Below are 25,483 nucleotides of genomic sequence, written 5' to 3'. Positions count from 1 at the left end.
AGCAGAAAGCGTGTGTGGGATTTGCAGTTTTCTGGGTTGTTTTTTTTTTTTCTGTTTTGTTTACTAGTTTTTCCTGATGCCTTTTAAGAGCTCTAAAGGGGGGGTGGGGTGGGGGGGAAAGCTGCAGCCCCGGCTCTGGCTGCAGCCCCGTGCGGGTCTCCCAGCTCTCGGGCGCAGCGCTGCCCACCCAGCGAGGACAAGGGCACGGGGTGCAGAGGCAGAGCTGCTCCCTGGGGCCGTCTGTAGGGCTCAGCAGGGCCACCCCTCTGGGATTCGCTCCCCAAAGCCCCGTGCGGGCGGCACCGCTCCCTCCCCGCCGCGGGAGCTCTGCGGAGAGAAGAGAAATTGCCTCGCTGAGGGCTGCCTGGCTTTGTGTACGTTGGGTTTCACCGCCCTGTGATGGATGTTGCTGTCTGTTCTGCTGCTGGGAGAGGGTGGCTGGGACCTCCCGGGGTGGGTGACAACGTGTGCTCTGCCAGAGCTCTGTAGGGATGTGCGTGGAAAGCGAGCAATGTGTATGTGACCCACGAGCTGAGGTTTCTCACTGTCTTCCAGCACACAAACACGTGTGTCCCATCTGTGTGTTAAAGCCTGCCGATGTGTGGACTGCAGACATTGGTTGGGCCGCATGCGGGGGGTTAAGCACAGAAAGTGGGAACCCCATCCGTGGGCACGGAGCACTGAGCATGAGCACGCGGCGTGGTTCCTTGTTTGCCCTATTGCTTTGCTGTCTGCCTGTTCCACTCCCCCCATCGATGGGGACGGGGTGGAGGTGCGGGGAGGATGCTGTCTGGAGCCCTCTCTTGATTCTGGAGGGTTATAGCATGGTGGACTGGTGCTGCTGCTGGGTGGCATCGGCCCAAACACGCGGCTGCCTGCAGTTTTGCAGTGCAGACCCTAAGGCAGGGGGTGTTTCTGCACGTCAGGTTTCACCGACCTCACCTAAAGCGACGTTCCTTTAATGGCACCGTGAGATCCTCGTGCACAGAAACGGCGTGGAAATAATCTCAAGCTCTGGCTGGTTGCAGGCAGCGTCGTGTCGGTGGTGACCGCGGGCGGCTGGCACGGGGCCTGCTGGGATGCAGCAGACGTGCTGTGCCATGCCACCTTGTGCCACGTTGTGCCATTCCCACTTCTCTTGCCTGCTCCACCCGCGTGGGAGTAAGGAGCCACTTTCCTCCAGGTCTTTTGGCACGTGCCTTGCATCTTCCTTAACCCTTGCTTTCTGGCCCCTTCCTCCATTGCAGAGCTGCCAGATGAGCTCTGGGATGTGCAAAGCTGCCCGCAGCTGCTGGTTTGTTTTGGGATAAGCCTGGGCTGGGTTCCTGCACTCCTGTTGCACGTGCACAGGGCAGGATGAAACCTGCTCGCTGCAGTGCTGCCGTGGAGACCCCTCACTATTCCCCATCTGTGTGGACAGGGTCCTTCAGAAAGCTCTGCAACTTGCAGGGCACTTGATTGGTAATTAACCTGATCTAATTATAGCTGGCTTACTGGGAGGGTTACAACTGTATTTATTATAGCTGGATCATGACACGACTGTTACTTTTTTAAGCTGCCATTTTCAGTGCCATTTCCCAGTGGCAGCCACGACACCATCTTCATGGCCCTGCACTTGGCACAGTCCTCATCCAGCCTCCACGGAGCAATTAAAGATGTGCACTTCATTATAAATGAACAAACCAGGCTGATGAGGTGGGGATTAGTGAGGGCAGGCAGCCCACGGGTGGGGATGGGGGGCTGTGAGGGCCCTTCCAAGCTGAGCCACTCTAATATCTGAACACCATGCAGCACAGGGGACAACCAGCCATCAGTGCCATTGGTGATGGGGACTTAGCAGGGTGCTGAGTTTTAGCATCACTATGTCTTGAGAAACTGATGGACTCTGGAGATGAGAGCAGCGAGCCATTGAGCCTTTCTCTTCTGGTAGGATCCTTAAAATGATTTCAGGGCACCCCTACACTTCCTTCCCCAGAGGAGTGACAGATGGGGACCAGCACTCGGCCTCAGCTCTCCTGCACACCACGTCCTGGTGCTGCAGAGCATCGCTGTGCTGCATAGGGCACTTTTAGGCTGCTTCCATCTGTGAGCTGTAACTGAGTGAGCTGGGGAGGGGGTTTGGCATCGGCAGCAAACAGGTGACGTGGATGTGGGGGAACGAGGCCACGAGCACGGACAGGCACTGCTGGCACAGCCCCCGGGTAATTCATTGAATCATTTCTCTTGGCGCGTGATAAGGTGCAGATATTTTAGATGCTCTAAATACCACTATTTGTGCTGCGATGATTGTGTTCTCTCTGTAAAATCAGACTGCCGGGACATTGAGCTCCCTGTTAGCTTTCCCCCCATCCCTCCCCCGTTTTAGCGGATGCTTGCAAAGAGCTTGTGTCTTGCAAATACGTTTGTTTCTTTGCAAATGCATTTCTCGGCAGCGGGAGGCCGGGGCCGCTCCTCGGCGTTGCCTGGAGATCCACATCCTTTGTCTGTGCCTTCCCCTTGGCACCTCCGCCGTCCCCTGCAGCCGAGGGGATGAGCGGGGGGAGCGGAGCCGCTCTGCACTGAGTATTGCTGAGGGGTCCCACTGGGAGCACGACGTGTATGTATTCGTGTCAGGTTGGATATTAGGAACAATTTCTTCTCCTAAGGGCGGTCAGCACGGGCTGCTCAGGGGATGGGGAGTCACCTTCCCTGGAGGTGCTCCAGAGCTGTGGGGATGATGTGGTCAGTGGGTACGGTGGGGCTGGGGATCTGAGAGGTCTTTTCCAACCTGAACGATTCTGTGTTTCTATACGTTTATCTGTTTGTATATACATGCATGTGTGTATATACGTATACATGATATGCATATATAGACATATACATGCACATGTGCATTTTAAAGTCCCTTGGAAACGCTGTCTCGGAGACAGTTTTTCTGCACCCAGAGCGGCCTGCCCACCTCTCCCCAAAACAACCCACGCCTTGCACTGCTGGCCTGTACCCCCCACTCACTTTCCATCCCCTCCATCTCCCAGCTCTGAGCAGTCACCAAACGGTCACGCTGCCAGCTCCCTCACTCGGGGCTCTGTTTTCCTCCGTGGCAGCTCAGAGCTCTGCCCAGGTGCAGTGAGCCCCTGTGGCACCCAGCACATTCAGGCTAAAGAGGCTTAGTACCAGCGAAACCCTGTTCCTTAATAGTCCTTGTGGCGGGCGGCCAGCTGAGCAGATTGGCTGTGTCTGATTCCCAAAGGGAGAGGAGAAGGACGTGGTTTTTGTTGGGTTTTTTTTTTTGTCAGTAGAATGGCAACCTGCTTCCCTTCCATTCCTTGCTTGCTGGCTGCTGCAGCCTGGCTGGTGCTCAGCCCCTCTCCTGCCCCATCCACCAGCAGTGCGGGGAGATGTCCCAGAGCAAACCTGAGCCCAGCAGCGGTCCCCTCTCCCTCCTTTCTGCTGTCTAAGGCTCATCGTAATAATCTGAAAAAAAAATTGTTTTTTTTTATCTCTTCTGAATTATGACTCACTGAGCTGTAATGCAACCACCGCCAGTGACGAATAATGCTTTTACTTCAATTCTCAAATGAAATCATTGTGATTTGGCCCTGCAAAGGATTAAGTGTAACCTCTGAAGAACACAGCCATTGTGTTTTATGCACTGTGGCACACGGGAGTCAGTTATCTCACTCACAGGTGGTGAAGCAAAGCATGTGCAAGAGTCTGTGACGGGGTTTGGTGAGTAGGGTGCTCAGCTTTGATGGGGATATGCTGTCCTCAGAATCAAAGCAGTGACGCAGCAAAGTGAGTGATCTGTCCGAGGGATGTTGCACGGGGAAATGCTAACAGTGAGGCACAGACCTGCAGGAGAAGTTGAGGGAAGTTTTAAATAGCATTAGCCTTGCACCGGCTGATAATCTTGATAATTAGTTACAGCTGACGGAGCACGGAGAGCCCTATGTGCTTCTCTTGTGCTGCTCCACGGAGTGAAGTGCTCTGCCCCTGGGTGGGATGTGCTGGGAGCTCTGAGTGAGAGACCCAACCCATGGACCAGGCTGGTATTTTTATTTTAATTATTACTATAATTTTTAATTTCTTGGTCTAGAGAAGAAATATAGGAGTAACAATAGAGGAAATGAACCTGCCCTGCAGCGCGGGGTGCCCGGGCAGCACGGCTCATCCCGCTTTGTGGTCCTCTCCCAGCTCTGCCCCTGTTGCACTGTGGGTGAGCAATGCCTGAGAATGCCCCCAGGGACCATCCCAACAGCTCCTGGTGGGACTGGTCCTGATACTGGGGACTGAGCAGGGGTGGTTGTGGGGTGCTGGGCTGCATGTGTAAGCAAAGGGGAGGACTGGGATGTTGTTAGCCCCACGATGGATGAGGTCAGCTGTTTACTGTGTCTTTTTGCTCACAAAAAGTTAAAGGTGTCCCCCAGAGCCAGGAGCAGGGTAGGCCAATTGCAGACTGGCTTGTGCCCTCGGTGCATATATGGGAAAGGGCTGTGAGGGGGTAGTCCTGACCCCCAGTGTGCCCCAGACTCTGTTCCCAGGAGGAAGAAAGCTGTTTTGTGCTCAGGTCAGTGGTGCTATTGTGTGGGGAGCCCTGGCTGGGGGGAAGCCCCTGCATTCATCTCTCCTGGCTCTGCATGCTGGAGCCTGACCAGAGAGCAAAGGGAAGGGACTGCCCGGCTCCTGCTGCAGAAAAACGTTGTCTTTAAGATCTTGCCTGCTTGTAAGATCATAAATAGCGCCGTGGGGCTTAGCAGGAAACCCTAACTGTTTGGAAGCCTCGCTCTGCAGCACCTGCTTGGCTCATCTTCCACAGAGCTGGCAGTTACAGCAGGCTCCCTGGCAGGGTGCTGATACAGGGACCTATCTGTAAATACACATTATTTAAAATGCCTCAGCACCCAAATGCAGTCCCCTGAGCACAGCCTCACCCAGTGCCACGGGAGCAGGGAGCTGGGGTGCCTGCTGCAAAGCCGTGGGGTGCAAAGGGAGGGGGCTGGGATCACCCCATGCTGCTGTGCTGTGCTGTAAGATGTGTCCCTGGGGTATGGGTGTTGTCGGGTGGGCCCCATGGTGCCTGTGCCTGATACCCACAGTGCCTTATCCCCAGCCAGCACTCCCAGGTGGTTGTTCCAGGAAACTTTGAAGTGATGCCCTGAAACTCCCCTTGGTTCGAATCGTCTGTAATTTAGCCTGATATAAACCATAAGGAACTCCAAGTTGAGTCTAAGCTGGCACCAAACAAGGAGAGCGGTGTTGCGGAGCATGTCTGCACAGCGTGCTGATCCATGTGGGCTGGAGGTGGTGCTGCACGGCCTGATCCTGCCATCCCACAGCGATGCTGCAACCTGCTCTGATCATAGCTGGGGCCCAGGGCTCATCTCAGCCTGGAGCAGATAAATCACACCACGAGTTTGGCAGCCACATCGCCGAGCATATGCTTGGATGTCCTTTAGGAGCAAGCTGCCTGCTCCTTCTCACCCTCGTGGGGATGCTGCTGGATACTGTTCTACAATGAAGGATTTCTTGCCCAGCATCCTCACGGGGCTGCAGAGCATCGCGTTCCCGACGGCTGAGGAGTCCTTCCTTTGGCTCTTGCAGAGTTCACCGTGTCGCTGGTGGAGAAGATGCAAGCTCAGGAAATCCTACGGAGCCTGAGGCTCCCCGAGTTCGATGACCTCAGCCAGTTCTTCCGCAACCTGCCCGCCACCGCCCTCGTGGGCATCGGAGCCTTCGCCGCCGTCGTCGCCTATTGGTTTGCCAGCCGGCCCAAGGCCGTGAAGCCGCCCTGTGACCTACGCATGCAGTCAGAGGAGGTCGAGGTGAGACCAGTTTGGCACTGGGGGGGGGTGAGCAGGTACCCAGAATGGGGCTGAAGTCTCCTCTTGGAGGTCACAGAATGGTTGGGTTGGAGGGGGCCTTAAAGATCGTGGGATCATAGGGTGGTAAGGTTGGTTAATTTGATTTTTGCTTTGCCTCAATACCAATAATTGAGTATTACAGCAGCAGCTGTGGGAAATGTTTATGCTGGAAGGCAACCAGCCATCCCCACAGCAGCTCTAAGTCCTCTTGCTCGTGTCGGTTACTGAGTGGTGGCTGCTACAGAAGCCTCAATAAAGAGCAGAAGTGTACCCAAATCCACTTGTAAGGCTGAGGAGTAATTCATGTTCGTGCTCTTAAGAAGTCTTAACGTTTAATGAAGGTGCTCCATTTCAAGGAGGAGAAATATTTCTGAAAATTGTTTCAATTTAAATGAATACCTGAAACACTGAGAATTTGAAGCCTTCTCCTGTGTCCACATAAAATATTACTGTCTCCAATGCCAACAACTTTTTAAAAGGTTGGGAGGAATGTAGGATTTCCACACGTGGATGGGGCTTTACTGAGCCTTCCTGCTGACTGGTGGCACTGTCCCCCACCCCATACCACTGCTGTGGTGCAGCTGTGTCTGTAGGAGCTGACAGCGATGGTGGCATCTCTTTGTCCCTCCTGTCCCACCTCTGGGAGCCATTAGGAGCCGTTCACTATTTTTTCCCTCCTTATCTGACTTGCTGTGATGTCAGCCCCAGTTTTATCTTCCTGCTGTTATCTCCTGATGGGCTGAGACTGGAGCCTGTCCTGCACTTCGGTCAGGACGTGGGGCCCCAGGACACCTTGTCAAGGACGGAGCCTGAAGCTGTCAACCCCCTGGATGTCCCCACTCCATTATCCCCACCAGTGCAATGTCTCGCCCTCACCCAGCGTCATATGAGCCAGCAATTTATTCCCTCCCATGCTATCCGTGGATTTAATACTCGTATCTCTTTGGGAAACATCAGCCCCCTCCTCCAGCATCGAGCAGGGTTGAGCATTCATCTCTGGGCTGTGGATTCCCATTGCCACGTTGCGTTGTGTCACACAGGGCCTGGATGGGGCACGTCGCTCGGTGATTGGGGACAGCCCACAGCTGCTGACGCACTACTACGATGATGCTAGGACCATGTACGAGGTCTTCCGGAGGGGGTTCAGCATCTCTGGTGAGAGCATGGGGATGGGGAGGCCCGATGAGTGGAGAGACCCAAGGAGGTGCCAACATTTTGGTCACCAAAGGATTTTAGAAGTCAAAAACGTGGAAGGCCAAGAAGTCTTTTAAAACCCAAGTGGCGTAGGAGGGTGAATGTTTGTAGGAGGCCAACGGGGTGTGGGTGGCCAAGTGAGAGCAGTGCTGGCCAATGTTGAATGCCAAGGAGTTGGAGCCTACAAGGCTTGGGTGGCTGAAGGGGTGCCCACGGGTCTGGATGCAGTTTTGCTCCTTCTTGCTCAGAATTAATCAGAACAGCTTTAACATCTCTTTTACTGATAACTGAATAAGCGATTTAAAGAAATCACTAGGGAGTTGTAATTAAGGTTCTTATTAGCACTGCGCATTATTTTGCATCTAATACCATTGAATTTCACTGTGAAGTCTCTTGGTACCATGAGGTCTTTTTGCTGTCACGGGCAGACAATTTAAAGCCCTGAATTCTGCAGCATCAGTGACACTCATCATGCATTATTCACATCCAGAACACTTCTGAATATACTAAATGAGCCTGATCCAGATGTAGATCTGCAGGTCCCCATAGAGTTCTCTCTCTCCTGCAGAAACTGGTATTTATTTCTGCCTGTTGCTTTTTCTCTACCAGTTATCCATCCAGCTTACACCATAACTCACAGCAGGGCAGGGGACTGTGGCAGAAGCTCTGGGGGTGCATCCCCGCAGCATCAGGCATCAGCTCCCAGCACTTCCCTAACTCTACTGTCTCTGCTTCTGTCTTCCAGAGAATGGCCCCTGCCTGGGCTTCAGGAAGCCCAAGCAGCCCTACCAGTGGCTGTCATACAAAGAGGTGAGCTGGAGCCAAACCCCATGTGGAGCCCTCCTCCCAGCACTCTCACTCTTCCTCGAGTGAAAGAGCACCCTAAGCTAGAGATAATGTAAAAATGGCTTTTACACAGCTGGTGCAATAATCTGAGACCCCCTTCCTGCATAGCTGAGTCTTCCCTTCGTTTGCTGCTGCTCTTATTCCCCTCTCTGATGTACTTTTTTTCTCTCCCACTTCCAGGTGGCTGAAAGAGCAGAAGCTCTGGGCTCGGGGCTGCTGCAGCAGGGCTGCAAGCCGTCCACGGAGCAGTTCATCGGGGTCTTTGCTCAGAACCGCCCGGAGGTGAGGTTTATTTTAAGATGTCTCACTAATGTACCTGACTTGAGAGAGTTGACTTGAGTTTCCAAGTGCGTTAAAACTGCTCCCACTGTTCCTTTTCACCTCTTTGGTAGTGGATCATTTCTGAGCTGGCTTGCTACACCTACTCCATGGTGGTGGTGCCCCTTTATGACACCCTGGGTCCTGGAGCCATCCGGTACATCGTCAACACAGGTATGCACCGAATTATCACCATCTCACAAAGCAGCCGTGCTGCTTGGAAGGGTTCATCCCCTCCTGCTTCCCAAAGGATGTGTGCTGAAGTCTCTTAAGAGGTTTTGGTGTTCCCTCCCAGACTTATAGCCATGCAGTGTGCAAGTGGAGTATTTTGAAGTGGATCCCAAAACAATTGTTGGTGTCAGCTACTCTTTTAGCCTTGTTAACTGAAATTGCAGTGGTTTTCTAAGAGAACACATTGTACTCTGGTATCTCTGCTGTTAACTGCACTCGTATGGTGTTAGCTAGGAGTGAGCATCCAGACTTGCATCGAAAACTATCTCCCAAAAACAACTTGTTTGTCTGCCTTCCTTCCAGCGGACATTTCCACAGTCATTTGTGACAAACCTGACAAAGCCAGGACGCTGCTGGACCACGTGGAGAGGAGGGAAACACCGGGGCTGAGCTCCATCATCCTGATGGACCCCTTTGAGAAGGAGCTGACAGAGAGGGGAAGGCGCTGCGGGGTCCGCATCCAGACCATGCAGGAGGTGGAGGTGGGGCTGCCCTCCCTTTCCTTCTCATATACTTTGTGCCTAGAAGGTGTAAAAACCACTGTGACTTGTGAACTGCACGGCAGGGTCAGAGTGTGGGGCTCATGGCTCTTCATACTGGTGCATGGCTCAGCACAGTTCCTCGTAGCATTGTCCCTTGTTGGTGGGAGAGCCAATGTTTCACACAATAAGGCATCAGCTGCTATTAAAGCCTCCTCCTATGAAACAGCCCCAGCCCAGGCACTCCTTGAATCTAGGGATGACATCGTAGGTCATCCAGGCAGCTTTGGACACAAAAGATGACTTCAGAGCTAGCCACAAATGGCTCTGCTCCATCTCACAGCTCTCCCTTAGTGGTTCACAACGATAAGCCAGTGGGCAACCCTGCAGGAATTGTAGTGGAAATGATCTTTGTTGCTTGAATCTCTTTCAGGACTGTGGCCGGGAGAGCCGACATGCGCCTGTGGTGAGTGCTGTCATGCTGCCACTCCACTGAGAGCTGCAGGTGGTTGTTTCCCCAGCAGAGGAGCAGCAAGCTGCTCTGGGCTGGGGCAGCACCCTGCAACCCTCCCCGTGAGGGAGCAACGGGGGCTGTCAGTGCTGAGAGCTGGAGATGTGCTTCATTTTCTACCTACCCTCTGCCTGGGGATGCTTAAATGAGATAATTCATCCTTGCTGAACATGTTAATGGGACAGTAATTAAATGTCAGCGCTAAGCCACACTAATTCCACTGCCCAACCCGGGCGGCATCGCTGCTTTTGTGGTGGGGTTTCTTTAATTCTGAAGCAACTTGACACTGGAAAACTGCATGGATACTTTCACCAAAGGTGCTCATGCCTTTGCAGAGCTTTCGAAAGTGCTTTATAATTTCCATGTTGTTAATTTGTCCATTGGGGATCCCAAAGGATGCACCTGGTGGTGCTGAGGACACGGAGACACTGCTGGAAATGGGACCAGCAGCAGCCCGGGGATGTTGGCCCTATTGTGGCTGACAGTGTCTTTCAGTGCTTGTCTGGAAACCAGTGGACTGTCCCATGTCTTCCCAGACACCCAGAGCTATAGACAGCACCTGTATAACTACTGAGCGCAGTGGGGAGACCAGGGCTGGGCGATTGCCAGTGGAATAAGAGCAAGTGAGCGTATCTGGAAATTTCCCAGGTGTTGCAGTATCATCTGCAAAGAGAACACTTTGTTCCTCTGACCTGTGTGGTTGGTGTCCCAAACCCAAAGGAATGCTGTTGCTTCCATCAGGAACGATGCAGCACTTCAGCTTTATAAGGGCAGGGATTGTTTTGCTGTAGGGAATGTTGGCATGTATTCTGAGACAGAAATATTCCATCAAAGCTTTGTTACACCACAGCACAACCTTAATGGGGATGGAGCAACGCATCAGGCAGGGAAAAAGTCTGTGTCAGATGAAGAAATGTGATGAAAGGAGAGTTGTCAACGGCAGTGAAAGCTTTTTATGGCAGAGTTGGAATATAGTGGGTTTGATCTTTGTGTTTATACAATGACAACGTTCTGCCATTGATTCTTCCACGTTTGCTGATGTGATTTTTCTTATTTTCCTCCTGTGTTTCCAGCCTCCCCGGCCGGAAGATCTCTCAATAGTCTGTTTCACCAGTGGCACTACAGGTAAAGGAGCAGGCATCTTATTTGTGAATTATTGGAATAGTTAATGATAATTGATAACACCTCAATATGTGCAAGCACACTGTTACGCTGCCATGAGAATGGTTGTATGTATTTGCAGTTAGGTGTGCAGGTTTCTGTGGAGCTGTGCTTCCCTGGCTCCTGCTTTGGCAGTACAACTTTGCAGTTTTCTGCAGGGCTGCTCGTGTTCCTGGCTCCCTTCCTGCAGTGCAGCACTTGGCTGGTTGCTGCTCACCTTCTGCAGGCATTTAAGGGAGAACTGCCTGTCCGTAGCACTGCACTCTGTCTCCCAAGCACAACGATGTACCCCACACCTCTGCCCTGCAGAGGATGCCCTGACTGGACACAGGGCTTCGTCCTCTTGTAGAGTCTGGTTTGCTTGCAGCCTGCCATCACCTTCCTTCTCTCAAAAGCTCAGCCTCCCTAACCTCCACCAAAAAGTCCCCCACGCAGACAGCGATGGGTAGAGCGTGGCCACGTGAAGAGTGAGTGCTTGGGCAACCTGCAGGGAAGCACCAGGCAGCCCTGGAGAGCTCATCCCACAACCTGGCTGTAACACCTAGCACCCTGAACCACCCCCACCTCCCCATGTGGGCAGGAGCTGTGTGATTCCACGTGATGGGAGCGTGACCGGCTCAGATGGGAGCATCACCCAGCTCCAGGAGAAGACACACTGCAGCCAGGTAAGCAGCTTCCAGTGCTGACATCCCCTTGCTGCTCAGGTGGGATCAGAAGGCTCTGTTTGGCTGTGCTTTTGCATGTCGTTTTTAATTGGGATTTGCAGATGTGTGGGTCATGGAGCACTCAGCATAGCGTGGTGTGAAAGGAGCAGTGTCAGAACTGCTGCACGAGGGGCTGAGCCCAGGCAGGGCTATGCTGGGCAGTGGCACCTCTTCTACTGCTATATTCATTTCTAAGTCAGACTTTATTTTAATTACAAAATGAGTTTATTTGTCTGCAGACATGGTCGTGGGCCAGTTAGCTTTCTCCCACTCTCAGAGATCTCCAGTTCTGCAGAAGGGCTTGCTTTGGGTAGCCCACATTTGGGTATTTCTAATGACCAAACTGATAGTTTTATCCCAGAAAACACATTCCCATGGGCTTTTCCAGTTCTGAAGGTTTCCAGATTTGTTTCTGTGACACGAAACCGATCGTTGCTCTTGAGTTTGTTACATGGAAATTGTAGAGTTAGAAGCCAACGAGCAGAAGTGGATTTGAACACGTGTTTTTCTTTGCCAGGACCAGCTGTGGGCATGTCTCCATGAGGAGAAGGGAGAGCCTGAGACCTTCGAGCTCAAAGGCCAACGTTCGCTGCCTTGCCAAGAAATCAGCAGCACTCACAGATGGACTGAAGCACACAGATGAAATATCACTTTACAGTTGTGCATGCTGGCTGCTCCCAGAGCACAGTCCCAGTGAGGACTCCCCTGTTCCTGGTTGGATCAGAATCCCTTCCCAGAGCTGATCTCCTCACCCAGCAGTGCCCCCTCTCCCAGAGGGCCCTGAGATGCCCGTGGGTCACGTTGCTGCAGCACTGCTGGAGGTGCTGCTGGGAAGAACCACTTTAGCAATGCTGCTTTGTTGTTTATTGCCACATCAGCTTGGCACTGAGATAAGGAGAAGCTCCCACGCCCACTGTTATCAAAATGGGATTGCCATGCTGCCTTCGGGATGGACGAAGTGCTGCTGTACGAGGGAATTCAAAGCAGAGCAGAGTCACTCATGTGGCACGGGGTTTTTAAAGAGAATTAGCTTTGCCTGCTCCTCTACAAGTGGTCATTCTGGGAAAGGGCTCCCAGCACGGAGCACCCCGTCTGCCGGGCGGATGCCTAAAGCAACCAGAGGACCTAAAGGGTGAATGGAGACAGGAACCTCCCAGCCCAGACAGCTTCATCTCTGTGCTGGATTTCTCCCAGTGAAGTCTGAGGTCGCAGAGCACCCGAGGAGCCTCCCAGAGAGCACTCAGAGCACCTGCGGGCACGGAGATGCTTGTGCAATGCTGCGGGAGCACGGCTGCTTGGGCAGACACAGCTACAGCACGAGGAGCTGTGCCAGGGCTGCCTGTGTGTGTTTACAGCTGGCGTGGGTTCGTGGAATTTTCCTGAGAGAAGGATCCAGGTGTGCACCTGGCTGTGAAAACATGAGCCTCAGAGCCAGGCTGCTGTCAGCAGGGGCCAGCACCAAGGAGGGATGTGTGTGAGACCCCAACAGCCTCCTGTGGTTGTCTGTAAGGATTCGGGACCATACTCACATGTGCTTGGAACACCGATGTTCAGGATGTCCTGTTCTAGTGCAATAAACGTGTGCAGTAACTACTATTTTGGCTTGGGCCTTTATTTGCCTATAGGAGACCCTGGTGAGGGCACGGGGCTCAGCACCACCACGAACTGCAGAGGCAGCTGCATCCTCCCCAGCTGCTTCTTTTCTGCAATGAACCCTTTGGGGGCGATGCAAAGTGGCAGTGCTGGGGCAGGATGTGGCAGGGTGCTTTGCACGGAGCTCTGTGCAGCCCGAGCTGTCTGCACTCACTCTGCTGGCTCCGAGGGCCATCCAGAATTCCTGCTGCACTGTTCCTGGTGGAAGCCGCTGCCTGAGGTCTCCCGTCGAGGGGTGCATGTGGTGCTGAGTGTGTGGGGTCATTCTATTACATTTTTAGTATTGTGATTAGCGCCTTTGGCGGATGCTGCTGCGTACTGTGAGATTTAAATGCTTTAAAAATCGTTTAACGGTGTTTGTTTGGATGATTTCCTGTTTCTTTGGTCGGTTTTAAGCTTTTGGAAATGAACTGCTGGCTCATCTTTTAAACTCACCCTCTGTGCTTCCTTTCAGGAAACCCCAAAGGTGCTATGCTGACGCATGGGAACGTGGTGGCCGACTTTTCGGGCTTTTTGAAAGTGACAGAGGTGAATACCCCGATTGGGAAACACTGTGTGCAGAGCACGGGGGTTGGGCTCCAGCAGCAGCTGGAGATCACATCTCTTATCTGCTGATAAGAGCCACATTTATCTTTCCTGAGGGCCAATTGCAGTTCTGTGGGCAGAGGGTGCTGCTGAGGAGCAGTGCTGTCCCCATGGAGTGGTGGGGGGGTGAGGAGAGCAACCAGAACCTGCAGGACTGAGCAGTGCCTGAAATAGCACCACTGCTGGGGATGCTCATGCAGTGTCACTGTCTTTAGATGAAAGCTTTCTACTCATATGTCTGTATCTATAGAGAGAGATAGAGAAAAATGTATGCTTTTTAACGTCAGAACGGTTTATTTCATTTATGTTACAGTATATCTTGGTTTTGGCTATCCTACAGCATTGGCCAAGTCCATGTACAGTATATCTCATGCAACTTTTCTTTAGAAACAATATAGGAAGCACAACATAGTATGAATTGCATGCCAGTTGTACCCATGGAATATAAGGATCTTGCTGTCTGTGGCAAACAGACGGTTCTGTGGGGCTGCAGTGTGCATGTGGGATGCCCCACGTATCACAGCACAGCCCTCATTTGTCCTGGGGTTGGTATGGGGCAGTACCGTGGTCTCAGTTCCCCATCTCTGGAGTTTTCTCCATCTGCTGCCAGGCTTGTGCTGCAGGGCTGGGGCTGCCCCGGGGCACAGGGATGCATGAGTGGCAGCTGATGCCTCGAGGCCTCCATGTCCCAAAGGGCAGGAGAGTTTATTTTGGAAGGGAGCACCTCAGGGGAACGTGGTGTCTCCCGGGGCTGTGGGCTCGGTGCTCACTGGCAGCAGATGCTTGTGTTAATCCCGAAGGTGTCGGGTGGAGGTGTGAGGCTGCTGAGCGTGCCCTGGCACTGTGGGGTGAGCTGTGAGCACAGCACGGATCCAGCACGGGGCCAAGTGCTTGGCATCTGTCAGCAAAACTCAAGCACCTGGAGTGAGGGGCACACAGATCACCGTTTGCATACTGTCATGCCACTTTGGCTTAGTTCAGTCAGTTTCATAAACAGATTTGTTTCTTCTTAAGTGAACTTAGACCTTCGTTGTAAGGTTATTTTCAAATGCTGAGGTGCTGCTTTCATTTAATCTAACTGCACTGGCTGCGATGCTATTAAATGTCAGCACCTTGGTCCCATTTAAAAACAAATCGTTTCTTGTCTGGGCACTTAAAGTAGCACAAAAAAAAAAAAAGTGGCATGGCTGGGAATGGTGATGGCTTCACACCACTGCAAGTGCAGAAACTGAAGCCCATTTGAATTAATGCATGCATACAATTGCAGGCCTGACTAGCTTAGCTCAAGTGTTCACAGCCCCGAGTGGGATGCTGAGAAGGCCCACGTTTGGCCTCACTGGGTGCACCCAGATGAACCTCAGTGAGCCAGCCTGAGAAGCACGCTCCCTCTGCCACAGGGCAGCAGTTCTGGCACAGCTGTGGGATGCACTGGGGGTGTAAGCTGCCAAACCCTGGAGCCAGAGCTGCTGCACTCATTTGGCATTGGTCTCTGGCCTCAGGGCAAGCTGGTGGGTCATCGAGCTGTCCGTTTTCCTAATTCATAGCGTTATGGAGAGCTGTACCCCTGGCCACGCTGGCAGAAAAGCATGAATCAAGTCAGGCTCTTGAGGCAAAGCAATGACGTTGGCCACTTTTATTTTTCACATCATTTTTTGCCTTTCTTTCCCCAGCATGCCTGTCAGTGGGACAGCGATAACACACTTAAAATCCCATTTTAATCAAGAAAACGATGAGGAAATGCTAACAGCAATCATTAATTTCTGTAGCCAAGTGATCCAGCATCCCCTGGCCCAAATCAAAGATTAACTGAAGGAAAAGCCATGAGCACTGGCTGTGATTGTGCTGGTGGTGGGGCTGGGCTCTGTGCTCTGTGTCCATCTCCGTGCTCTGTTCTCCTCCCACTAACGCAGCTCCATCGCCGCTGTGGCCCTAACGCTTCACCTCGTGCTGCTCCCTTCCTCTCTCAGTGATCTTTCCCTTCTTGTTCCTCTTGGTGCCGTTTTTCTTTTTACCATTTTATGACTTTCTTGTTGTCTTCCTGTCAGTGTTTCTTTCCTTTCTGTCTCCCATGCCCTCCACCTGCAGAAAGTGATCTTTCCGAGACAGGACGATGTGCTCATCTCCTTCCTGCCTCTGGCTCACATGTTTGAGAGAGTGATCCAGGTAAGCTCCTGCCCCAACTGACGCGGCCTCGTGGGGCCCCTTCTGCTTTCTTCCAGAGTCAGTGGTCTCCTACTTGTGAGGATGTTCACATTTCCTATTTGCCTTTAGCACACATGTTTGAGCGAATGGTACAGGTAAGGTCCAAGCGGCAGTGGAAATCACCTCTTTGTTTTTTCCACACCGAAAGAAATAAAATGAATAAAATACTAAATACCCATTGCCACCACGTAGCACTATAACACCTGCACTCCTGAAGTGCCGCGCGGTGACACCGGGTCCTGCTCTGGGAATAGTGATGCTGGGAGCAAAGGTAGTGCTGCACCATTATTTTCATCAGCTCAAATCCCAGCAGGGAGCGGAGCCAGCACAGTGCTGGGAGTGATGCTCTGGGCATGGCCCGCGTCCCCTGCAGGTAGCAGCGAGCGTATCCTTGCAGATAGCAGCTCAGAGCAGCCTGCAGAGAGGGCTCCTACATCCCTTCCAGGGAAGCTAGGTGATGATTTGTGATAATCAGCTCTCCCAGCTTGGAAATGTGGGAGCTAAGAAGTGATTCAGTGCATGAGGAGTGGGTCTGGGCTCGGTTGCAGCCCAGTGCCTTCCCAGCAGTGCTGATGCCCACAGAGTCAGACAGGCATCCAGGCACAGGCCAGAAGTAATGCATTCAACTCTGTTAAAGCACTCACAAATTGCAGCTGGAAGCCCATGAAAGGTTTGGAGAGTTACAGCCCAGAGTTTCTTCTCTTGTCAGTGGAATCCTTGAGGGTGTGTTGGTCAGTGTGCCAGCACTGCTCAGGCAAAGCACTTTAATGAGAACTTAATTATTACAAAGTCATCTGCTTGGGCAGAAATATAGGAACTACTGAAATAACCTCATTGCTGCTGCAGTGGCACAGGGCAGCTCCGAAGTGCACGGAGGGAGGGATGCTCAGGTTTAACTCCTGCTGAAAAAGCTCCTTCATGCAATGAATTTTCTAAAGGGCTAAAAATCATCCTCAAAATTATTCTGAGCAACAAATGCTGTATCAGCTTCCCCCAACGGCAGTAGTTCCTGGGAGTTGCAGTTAAAATTGTATAGGTGTGCTCTTTAGAGCTAAGAGTGCTTTAGAAGAGAACTGTCCTGCTGGAAGGGACCCACAGAGATCATCATTCCCAACGAGCCCGTGGTGATGACACAGCGGTGCAGTTCCAGCTCGAGCAAGGTGGCTGCTGGCTGCACGTCAGCTCTTTCCAAGTTTGTTTCTGAGACTTCTGGAGCTGTGGTTTCCATGCAGGCAAAGCCTCTTTGCAGAGGTGTTCCTGGGATAAGGGATCAGGCACTGTATTGCTAACGTAGTCTGTATTGTGCTTAAACAAAACTAAAGTATTAACACCTAAAAACCGTCAGCACGTCCTGCGTCGTGCAGGGAGACCCTGTCCCCAGGCAGCAGCTCCTTGCTCTTCCAGAAAGTGGCAGATTTGGTGGACGCTGAGTTCCCAGTTCTGAAAATGCCAACAGCCATCCACGTGCTTCCAGGCCGTGCAAAATTGTCCCTTTTTTTTGGTAGATCAAAGCACCATTTTTGCCATGCTGGAGAGCGAAAATTCGGGAAGGGCATTTCTGTGCGTTGGAGGGATGCTCTGCCCCACAGGTTAAAAGCACAGAGGTCTGATGTGGTCATTTTCCTCTCGGTTGCAGTCTGTGGTGTATTGCCATGGAGGGCGAATTGGTTTCTTCCAAGGTGACATCCGCCTGCTGTCGGATGACATGAAGGCACTGCGTCCCACCATCTTCCCCGTTGTGCCACGCCTGCTGAACAGGATGTACGACAAGGTGAGCCTCCTTGCTTTTCTTTTTGCCCTAACAAAGCCTGCGCCCCTCTAGTATTTATCCAAAAGATTCCTTTCCCTTTTCTCCCTTTTGCCTCGTTCCCTTCCCACGCTAACAAAGGCATAGCACAGCCTTACTCAGCTGTGCTGCTGCTGTCCCCGTGGCCCAGATGAGCTGCACAGCTGTAGGTGTGCTAAGGGCCGTGGTCGGTGGCAGCAGGCTGTGAGCTCCAGGCTCACCCAGCCCGTGCTGCTCTCCCTGCTGCAGATCTTCAGCCAGGCAGACACCTCCCTGAAGCGCTGGGTGCTGGAGTTCGCTGCCAGGAGAAAAAAAGCCGAGGTTCGAAATGGGATCATCAGAAACGACAGCCTGTGGGACAAGCTCTTCTTTAACAAAATACAGGTATGGGATTTAAGAAGCGAGTCTGAGGTCAGGGAGCTGTTCATCTCTTCCAATAGCAACCGGTGTTCCCCACAGTTGGTGTGGTCTGACCATCAGACCGTGGCCAACCGCTGCTCACCACTGAACGGCGGGCTGAAAAATTGAGTAGGAAAAGGAAACAGAGCACAGTCTGTGGATCTGTCAGCTTCTGCCACTTTTCTGCTTGTGTTTCTGTATCTACGCTCGGTGCACGTATCTGGCCCCATGTGCAGATCAGTGAGCTCAGCAGAGCAGAGGGATTGGGGTGCTGGGTGGGAGTTGTGAGGAGGGAAAGGATAACGGGTGGAAGAGATGTGGCTCCAACACTGCAGATTCTCTACGGGTAATGGCTGTTCTCAGGGTTGGGTTTCACTTAGGTGTACTCAAGGCTGATGTTTTCTGAAGGAAAGCAAGAGTGAGCAGAAGCAAGTAGAGCAAAACGCGAGCGTGAATCTTGATTTAACAAGAGGGAAATAAATCAGTGCCCTGCCATGTGCCACACATCCCCCGAGTAATAAAGCAGATTAAATTGGCTTTACACCAGGCTTTCCAGGCACAATGCTGCCGTAGGAGGCTCTGATTACTTCATTTTTTTTAATTGGATAACTTATCTGCTTCGTTTGTAAGCAGAGGAAGTGCAGCTCCTTCCATCAGGCGGGGCTGCAGGGCTGGGCTGGGCTGCTCTGTGCTCGATCCTTTTTGCTTTCGTTGAAAGAAAAAGGAAATGAAGGGATGTGGGGAGGAAGCTGCACAGGAATGTGGTAGTGCCTCCCAACTGTGTGCAAGATCGTCTGCCCTTGGAAAAGGGTGGCATTGCTTTAGGATGCTTGGGAGCCTGGTAACTAGAAGGTGCCAGTGAGCACAGAAAAAAGCAGTGGGGGAAGAGACTGATTCTTCCCCAGGGTTACCCCCGGGCTCTGCTGCAGGAGCAGCTCTAGCAAGGGATGTGGATTGGATGAGATGGAGCAGAGCTGTGCTTTGGGCATCGTTTCTGCCCATGAGGGACACATTTACGTTACATTGCTTTCAAGGTTTAGCTGGGTTTTGTTCCTAAAGGCAAGGCTCAGGGTCAGTTCACGTTTCCATAGCCAGGCTGACTGCTACAGGGGACGGAGGTGGGGCCATTCGCTGCAAGCTCTGCATAAGAAACACACAGCATTTGTGCTATCTGTAGTGATTCACACTGTTTCTTTTTGTTTCCTGGTGCTGTCCCGCAGGCGAGCCTCGGGGGATGCGTCCGCATGATCGTGACCGGAGCTGCCCCAGCTTCTCCCACCGTCCTGGGCTTCCTGCGGGCAGCCCTGGGCTGCCAGGTGAGCCATGGGCTGGGGACTGGGACTGTGTACGAGGTGGCTCCACCAGCAGCCATGGCTTGTGGGCACCCAGCATCCCTGTGGTGGGGACAAGGCGTGGCCTTGGGCACCAGGAGCATAGAGTCATCCCACCTGTCTCACCCCTTAAAACCGCAGTCATTAGGGTTGGAAAAAGACCTAAAAATATCATCAAGCCCAACCATCAACTCATCTCCACCACGCCCACTCGCGGGATCGTGGAATCATTAAGGTTGGAAAAGAACTCTAAGAACATCAAGTCCAACCCCAGCCCACCCCACCATGCCCACTGACCGCGTCCCCCGGTGCCACATCCCCACAGCTCTGGAGCACCCCCAGGGATGGTGACTCCCCCACTCCCAGGGCAGCTGTGCCACTGCCTGACAGCTCTCTGGAGAAGAAATTGTTCCTAATAGCCAACCTGAACCCGCCCTGGTGCAACTCGAGGCCATTATGTATGTGTTGATTGTTACACGTGGCACTTAAGATCCTCACTCTTACTAAGTTTCTTCTCTCTGACTAGGAAGCCCAGGACAATTACAAGGCTCCCTTTGAGAGCTTATAAATAGGTATAAAAAAAATTGCAAATTTTCAGAATGTCCCCCCAAAATACCACTTTTTCCCACTAGCAACTTCCTCCTGCCAAGTCCTAGACTCAAAAGCTAACTGCTGAGCTTGTCTGCTCGCTCTGCAACAGCATGACTCATAGTAAAGGTAATTCTGCAGGGCCAGGGAAAGTGCCCGTGCCCCATCCTGCTGCACACAGCAGGATCAGCTCACGGGGCCGTCCCTGAACTCCTGCAGCAGCGAGATGCTGTGCACTGATGCAGGGTGCCCGTTCCTTTGGCAGGTGTACGAGGGTTACGGGCAGACAGAGTGCACGGCGGGCTGCACCTTCACCACCCCCGGGGACTGGACCTCAGGTAGTGGTTTTCTTCCTTTTCCAAATCATTTCTGCCCGCAGAATTCCTGCAGGAACTTCAGATGTATCTGAAAGTACGTGACTAATAATAAAATGCCAATTATTGTTTGTAAGAGAGCGGACAAACGAGCTGCCAACTTTGATTGCCAGGTCACGTGGGAGCCCCTTTGCCCTGCAACTTAATCAGACTGAAGGACGTGGAGGAGCTGAATTATTTTGCTTCCAAAGGAGAAGGAGAGGTAGGAACTCAAGGTTTTGTATGAAACTCTTATTAGAGGACGCCGTACTAAGTTATAGTTATTGGAGCATTTTACGTTTTTGAGGTGCACAAGTGCATTTAATATGACTGTCAGGGAAAGAAAGCATCAGTTTACCAACACAGCAGTGAAGCATTTGCTAACGAGGGGCTGTGGCACTGCTGCCAGCCAGTGCCACGCCTGATTACTTCAGAAGCCAAGGCTGAGTTAATTAGCTTGGCTAGAGAGCTGACTTACTGTGATTTCTGCATTGCTGTCATTTTGATATTGCATGGAAATTAAACTTACTGAAATCACTTTTTTTTTTTTTTTTAAACTTCAAGCTGAATGAAAATCAACTTTAAGCAAATCGGTTCTGTCCCCTACTTCCATACATCCATGACAAATCCACGGGTCGCTTTTATAACTCAGCATGTTTTATTTGCACGGGGCACAGTCATGAAATCAACCTTCCAAACACATCAGGGAGTCACTGTTTAGCTCGCTGGTAACCTCAGCAGAATAATGACATGATTAATTAGCAGCCCGTCCTGCCTTGCAGATATGTGTGAAAGGACCGAACGTTTTCAAGGGTTATCTGAAAGATGAGGAGAGGACGAGCGAAGCGCTGGACCAGGAGGGCTGGCTGCACACCGGAGACATTGGGAAGTGGTTACCTGTGCGTATCCAATGAGTGGAGCCCGTGTCAGCTGTGCTATCCCACGGACACGTTCAGGTTTTGAACGTGGCCTTCCAAGAGGGTTTATCTTTACCAATGATTAAGCTTAATTTTGGCAGAATAAACTCAGATGTGTCAGTGAAGGGCTTCCTGGGGATGTGGTGTTCAGAGCTGCGGAGCCAACGTGGCTAATTAACTTCTCTGGGAACTCTCACTTCTCTCTCCTGACAGAATGGGACTCTCAGAATCATTGATCGGAAAAAGCACATATTTAAACTCGCTCAGGGAGAATATATTGCACCGGAGAAGATAGAGAACATCTACATCCGCAGTGACCCCGTGGCCCAGATCTACGTCCACGGAGACAGCCTGCAGGTACAGCACGGCCCTCCAGCCCCGTGGGACAAGCAGCACTCACTCCATCACTGCCCAAGCAGAACGTGAACCCAAGTGAAGGTGTTCAGCTTTTGGCACGTGCAGGAAAGAGTCCCAGAGAAGCAGTTTACGTGAAGTAAAGGCACAGTCACCAGGATGTGCCTCGCTGCAATGTGTTGGCCAATTCCTGACCCCGTTGGGCAAGAAGTGATAAAATCCTATCAAATACGGCCTGACCGTGCATTGACTTCAGCATGGGGCATTAAGCCTCTGCCTGACCCCTCTGCTCCTTTCCCTGCAGGCTTTCCTGGTGGGAATCGTGGTGCCAGATGCCGAAGCCATGCCAGGCTGGGCGAAGAAGAGAGGCTTTGACGGAACGTATGCAGAGCTCTGTAGAAATAAGGTTGGTTGTTGCAGCTGTCTGCACTGCAGTCACTGTGCTGACGTAGCATGATCCCTCTTCAAGGCAGACTCTGCTTGTTGTGCTGTCAGGGCAAGGACCATCTGCTCAGAGTGACTGCACGGGCAGGGCTGAGCCAGCAGCACCCAGCACTGTGCCTCCTCCCCAAAGCCATAACCCCCTTTACTGTTAGTGTTTTTCGCCTTTCCTCATTAGAACGTTTGCTAATTACTGTCGTTAAGGTGCTTGAACGTGTTTGGAATGGTCTGTGGTGATAATTGCTTGTAAGGCTGTTCCTGATATTTCATGGTGAATGTTTTAACCCAGGAACTGCAGAAAGCAATAATGGAGGACATGGTGCGGTTAGGGAAGGAGAGCGGGCTTCACTCCTTCGAGCAGGTAAATGAATCAATTAATTAATTGTGGCCACATTGGCATTGGTCTGCATGCACTGAATGGAGATGTTAGCCCTCGGTGTGATGCTGTGTGTTCTCGTGGTGCAATGCCAGCACATTGTGTTTGCCCCCTTGGAAAATGCACAGGCCACAGCTCTGCCTCCCACTCGTGCTTGACGTTGGAATGAAACTTAGTGGAAGTTTCAGGTGCAGAGGTGAAAATTCAACCAAGGGATGTGAGTGATGTCTCCAATCTGATGCCAGGGTTTGGGATAGGTGCTTTGATAAGTCCTTCCCAGTGGAGGCACTGTAAGGAAGCGGGGCTCAAACCACCATTCCCATAACCAACAGGGCAGACTGCTGTTTGATTTCCAGCCTATGCACTGATCCTTTTCTGTTGCTTGTGTAAATATTTGTACAACAGGGCCACAGACACCTCAGAAGGAAAGATCTGAAATCAGTAATGAACTACAGAGCACTAAAAGCACATTTTAAAAAAAAGCAAAAACATATTTTATAATATAAAGTACTTATTTCTCTTAAAATAATGAACTTCCCAATCATTATGTACAGCTTACAAAGGGCTTTTACTCTCACATTTACTCTCACATACATAGTCTGTGGGTGGTAGCTCTGGTGAATAATTCCCCATATCTGAGTGGAGCAGAAGCAGCATTAAGCATAGACTTATTATTCATTTCCCCATTACGCAGGAAAATGAACCTATATTAAAGAGAATCAAGTTTAGAAACAAAATGCAGTGGTTTGTAGTGCACGTTTATCTGTGGTAATAAGTCTGGTTTGCTCCTGCTACAGTCTTCACAGTAAGAAATATCCTCAAGCCATCAATTCTTTCAACATTTTGCAGGCAATAAAGCGGTGAGGAAAGCCTGGCCATCTTCCCATCAATTCAGGTTTTCTTTGCATTGCAAAACCAAAGGACTTCAAAATCAGATCTCTGTTGCAGTTGGTAATTTTAAGCCCCATCCCTGAGGGGCAGTGTGCCCGTGCATGGCATGCCCTGCCCTGCATACGAGGATGAGATTTCTCACCTCCCTGCCCTCGGTGCCAGCAGTGTGGGGGTGAGATGGCAGCAATCTGCCAGTGCTGATCTGGGGATGAACACCCCTGGGCGAGAAGCAGGACAGTGCTTACAGGGGAAAATGAACCACCTCATCTAAAAAGGATTTAAAACAGCTCCCCAGCTTATGTCCCTGCGAGTCCCAGCCTACCAAAACTCAGGACAGCCTGGTTTGGGGAGCATAGGACTGCATATGCTGGCCCTGCTGCTCTGCCTCACTTCGGTTTCACGCAGAAGAGGTTTATGTGCACATAAAGAAGTCATGCATGGCGAGTGCGACCTCTGCTACAAACGTGTCCCTTTCTTTATTCCAGGTCAAAGCCATTTACATTCACTCCGATATGTTCTCAGTACAGAACGGTTTGTTGACACCGACGTTAAAGGCCAAGAGACCAGAACTGAGAGATTACTTCAAAAAACAGATAGAAGAGCTATATTCCAGCATCTCCATCTGAAACCACGGGAAGAACCTCCCGAGTAATGGACTTTGTAGCAATATTAGGATAATGCTCAAAAGTACAGAGCCAGACTGACACAGCTGAAGCGGATAAGCATCTGAATCTTACGTTTGAGCCTTCTGTTTTAGGATTTCACCACTAACCATAATTGCCCATTTCCTCCTTTTTTTTTTTTCATCAGGTGTGATATCAGTTCTACTCTGTGTACACAGTGGGGTACCATCAAGAATCTACAGAATATACATCAATTTCAATCCATGTCCGAGTGAATTACAGAAACTTATCAATAACTATACACATTTCAAAGCTAAACTAGGGAAAGCTTCAGATTTGTCTGTTGATATTTGATTGTGTATCCCCTAACACGTTAGAGACTGAAATTGTGGATAAATCAGTAATGTGGTCTACCTCAAGCTATCAGCGATGGATGGTGAAAGCCTATGCTCCCTGATCTGTAACTTCAAGCTGGATATCGGTTTATATATTAAGTGATAGTTTTTATATTTTCCAGGACATCAATTCCATCAATTTGATTTAATCACTAACAACCTAACAACCAGAACAGAAATAAGAACAAGTCTCCTGGTATTTGTGCTCAGTGTGACACCTAACAGATGACCACTGCTTGGGATCATGCTGGCGTGCTGCAGGGCAGGAGCCCCCAGCCCCCTCCAGCTCCTGTGTGACTGTTTGCAGGCGGCCCTGTGCTCCAGGGATGCTGCAGCACAGCAACACAAGGTCTGCACGAGAGCCAGTGCAGGTGAGCCTCGAGCCACGTGTGTCTGGTCCCTGGTTATGACTTTAACACTGCTGATGCTGCACGCTCTGGTTGGGCTGGTTCCCTTTTGGAGTAGTGCACGGTGTGAGCGGGGCTGAGCAAAGTGAGTCTGTCTGGAGAACAGCTGGCCTGGGATGCAGCCATGCTGAGGAAGAGGAGGAAACGCTGCTCTGAGCGGCCATGAGGACAGTTCTGGCCCGAAGGTGCTGTGGGGTGAGGCATCGCATGTGGCTGCCAGGAAAACACCTCTACGTGCAGATGTTTGGATCCCGTTATCACCTGCAGCGACCTCTCTGCAATAAGCAGCAAGTTTTGGGAGGAAACCTGGGATCTGTGACCAGCTGCAGCCATCGGAAGGGGCCAGGAATGGAGGCTGGAGCAAACTGCCACGAAAAGCACAGAGCAAAGCAGTGAGAAGCTGTAAGGTCAGGTAGTGTGAGCACCGGGGCTGCAGGATGGGGTCCTACATCATCTGCGTGCATTGCCAGCTGCTGTGTGCTGCACCAGTGCGTGCTACCTTGGAGCTCTGCCTGCTAGGGCAGCAAAGGCACACATTTTCTGTCTTAGAAAGGAAGACACTGTAGACTCTTGAAACAAAAAGATAAATTATTAATCTGAATTCTCTCTCATTTCCCCTCTGAAATCCCACTGCATGCTTTAAAAATTAAATAAATTGAGTTAATGAGTTAGTTTTACACAAAGACTGATTGATGGCAGTAATTTCAGAACAAAGGAAATGGTATCCGTTAATACAATCACTCACGCACAGAACAAGGCGATTTGATCTATCAGACGTGGGAGGGTTGGTCTGAATCCCATCTGTGCCTCATTCTTCATCAGATTCCAACCTAATGATTCATATCTGTCGAAAGCAAGCAAGAGAAATCACTGCTGGGACCTGATGGTATTAAGGATT

The 25,483-nt window shown here is 51.3% G+C and overlaps 1 protein-coding gene across 1 annotated transcript in view; it reads left to right on the top strand.

Annotated features, from left to right (window-relative positions):
• ACSL6 (acyl-CoA synthetase long chain family member 6) overlaps window positions 1–24,460 on the top strand; it is a 69,974-nt gene extending 45,514 nt beyond the window's left edge. The window contains exons 3-22 of the mRNA XM_065734843.1: window positions 5,581–5,801; window positions 6,881–6,995; window positions 7,780–7,844; window positions 8,061–8,162; window positions 8,273–8,372; window positions 8,733–8,911; window positions 9,342–9,374; window positions 10,493–10,544; window positions 13,392–13,465; window positions 15,608–15,685; window positions 17,361–17,495; window positions 17,760–17,894; window positions 19,130–19,225; window positions 20,094–20,166; window positions 20,316–20,404; window positions 20,964–21,080; window positions 21,312–21,455; window positions 21,757–21,858; window positions 22,183–22,254; window positions 23,646–24,460. Of these exons, the coding sequence (XP_065590915.1) occupies window positions 5,581–5,801; window positions 6,881–6,995; window positions 7,780–7,844; window positions 8,061–8,162; window positions 8,273–8,372; window positions 8,733–8,911; window positions 9,342–9,374; window positions 10,493–10,544; window positions 13,392–13,465; window positions 15,608–15,685; window positions 17,361–17,495; window positions 17,760–17,894; window positions 19,130–19,225; window positions 20,094–20,166; window positions 20,316–20,404; window positions 20,964–21,080; window positions 21,312–21,455; window positions 21,757–21,858; window positions 22,183–22,254; window positions 23,646–23,786 (2,123 nt within the window). The 3' untranslated portion in view covers window positions 23,787–24,460. The remainder of the gene's footprint in view (window positions 1–5,580; window positions 5,802–6,880; window positions 6,996–7,779; window positions 7,845–8,060; window positions 8,163–8,272; window positions 8,373–8,732; window positions 8,912–9,341; window positions 9,375–10,492; window positions 10,545–13,391; window positions 13,466–15,607; window positions 15,686–17,360; window positions 17,496–17,759; window positions 17,895–19,129; window positions 19,226–20,093; window positions 20,167–20,315; window positions 20,405–20,963; window positions 21,081–21,311; window positions 21,456–21,756; window positions 21,859–22,182; window positions 22,255–23,645) is intronic.
• The last annotated feature ends 1,023 nt before the right edge of the window (window positions 24,461–25,483 follow it).

This window comes from Cyrtonyx montezumae, unplaced genomic scaffold (assembly GCF_038088225.1).
Source record: "Cyrtonyx montezumae isolate F1298 unplaced genomic scaffold, pur_monq_1.0 scaffold_18, whole genome shotgun sequence".
NCBI classification, from domain to species: Eukaryota; Metazoa; Chordata; class Aves; order Galliformes; family Odontophoridae; genus Cyrtonyx; species Cyrtonyx montezumae.
The sequence above is the reverse complement of the archived record's forward strand: the minus strand, read 5'-3'. Positions and strand labels throughout refer to the sequence as shown.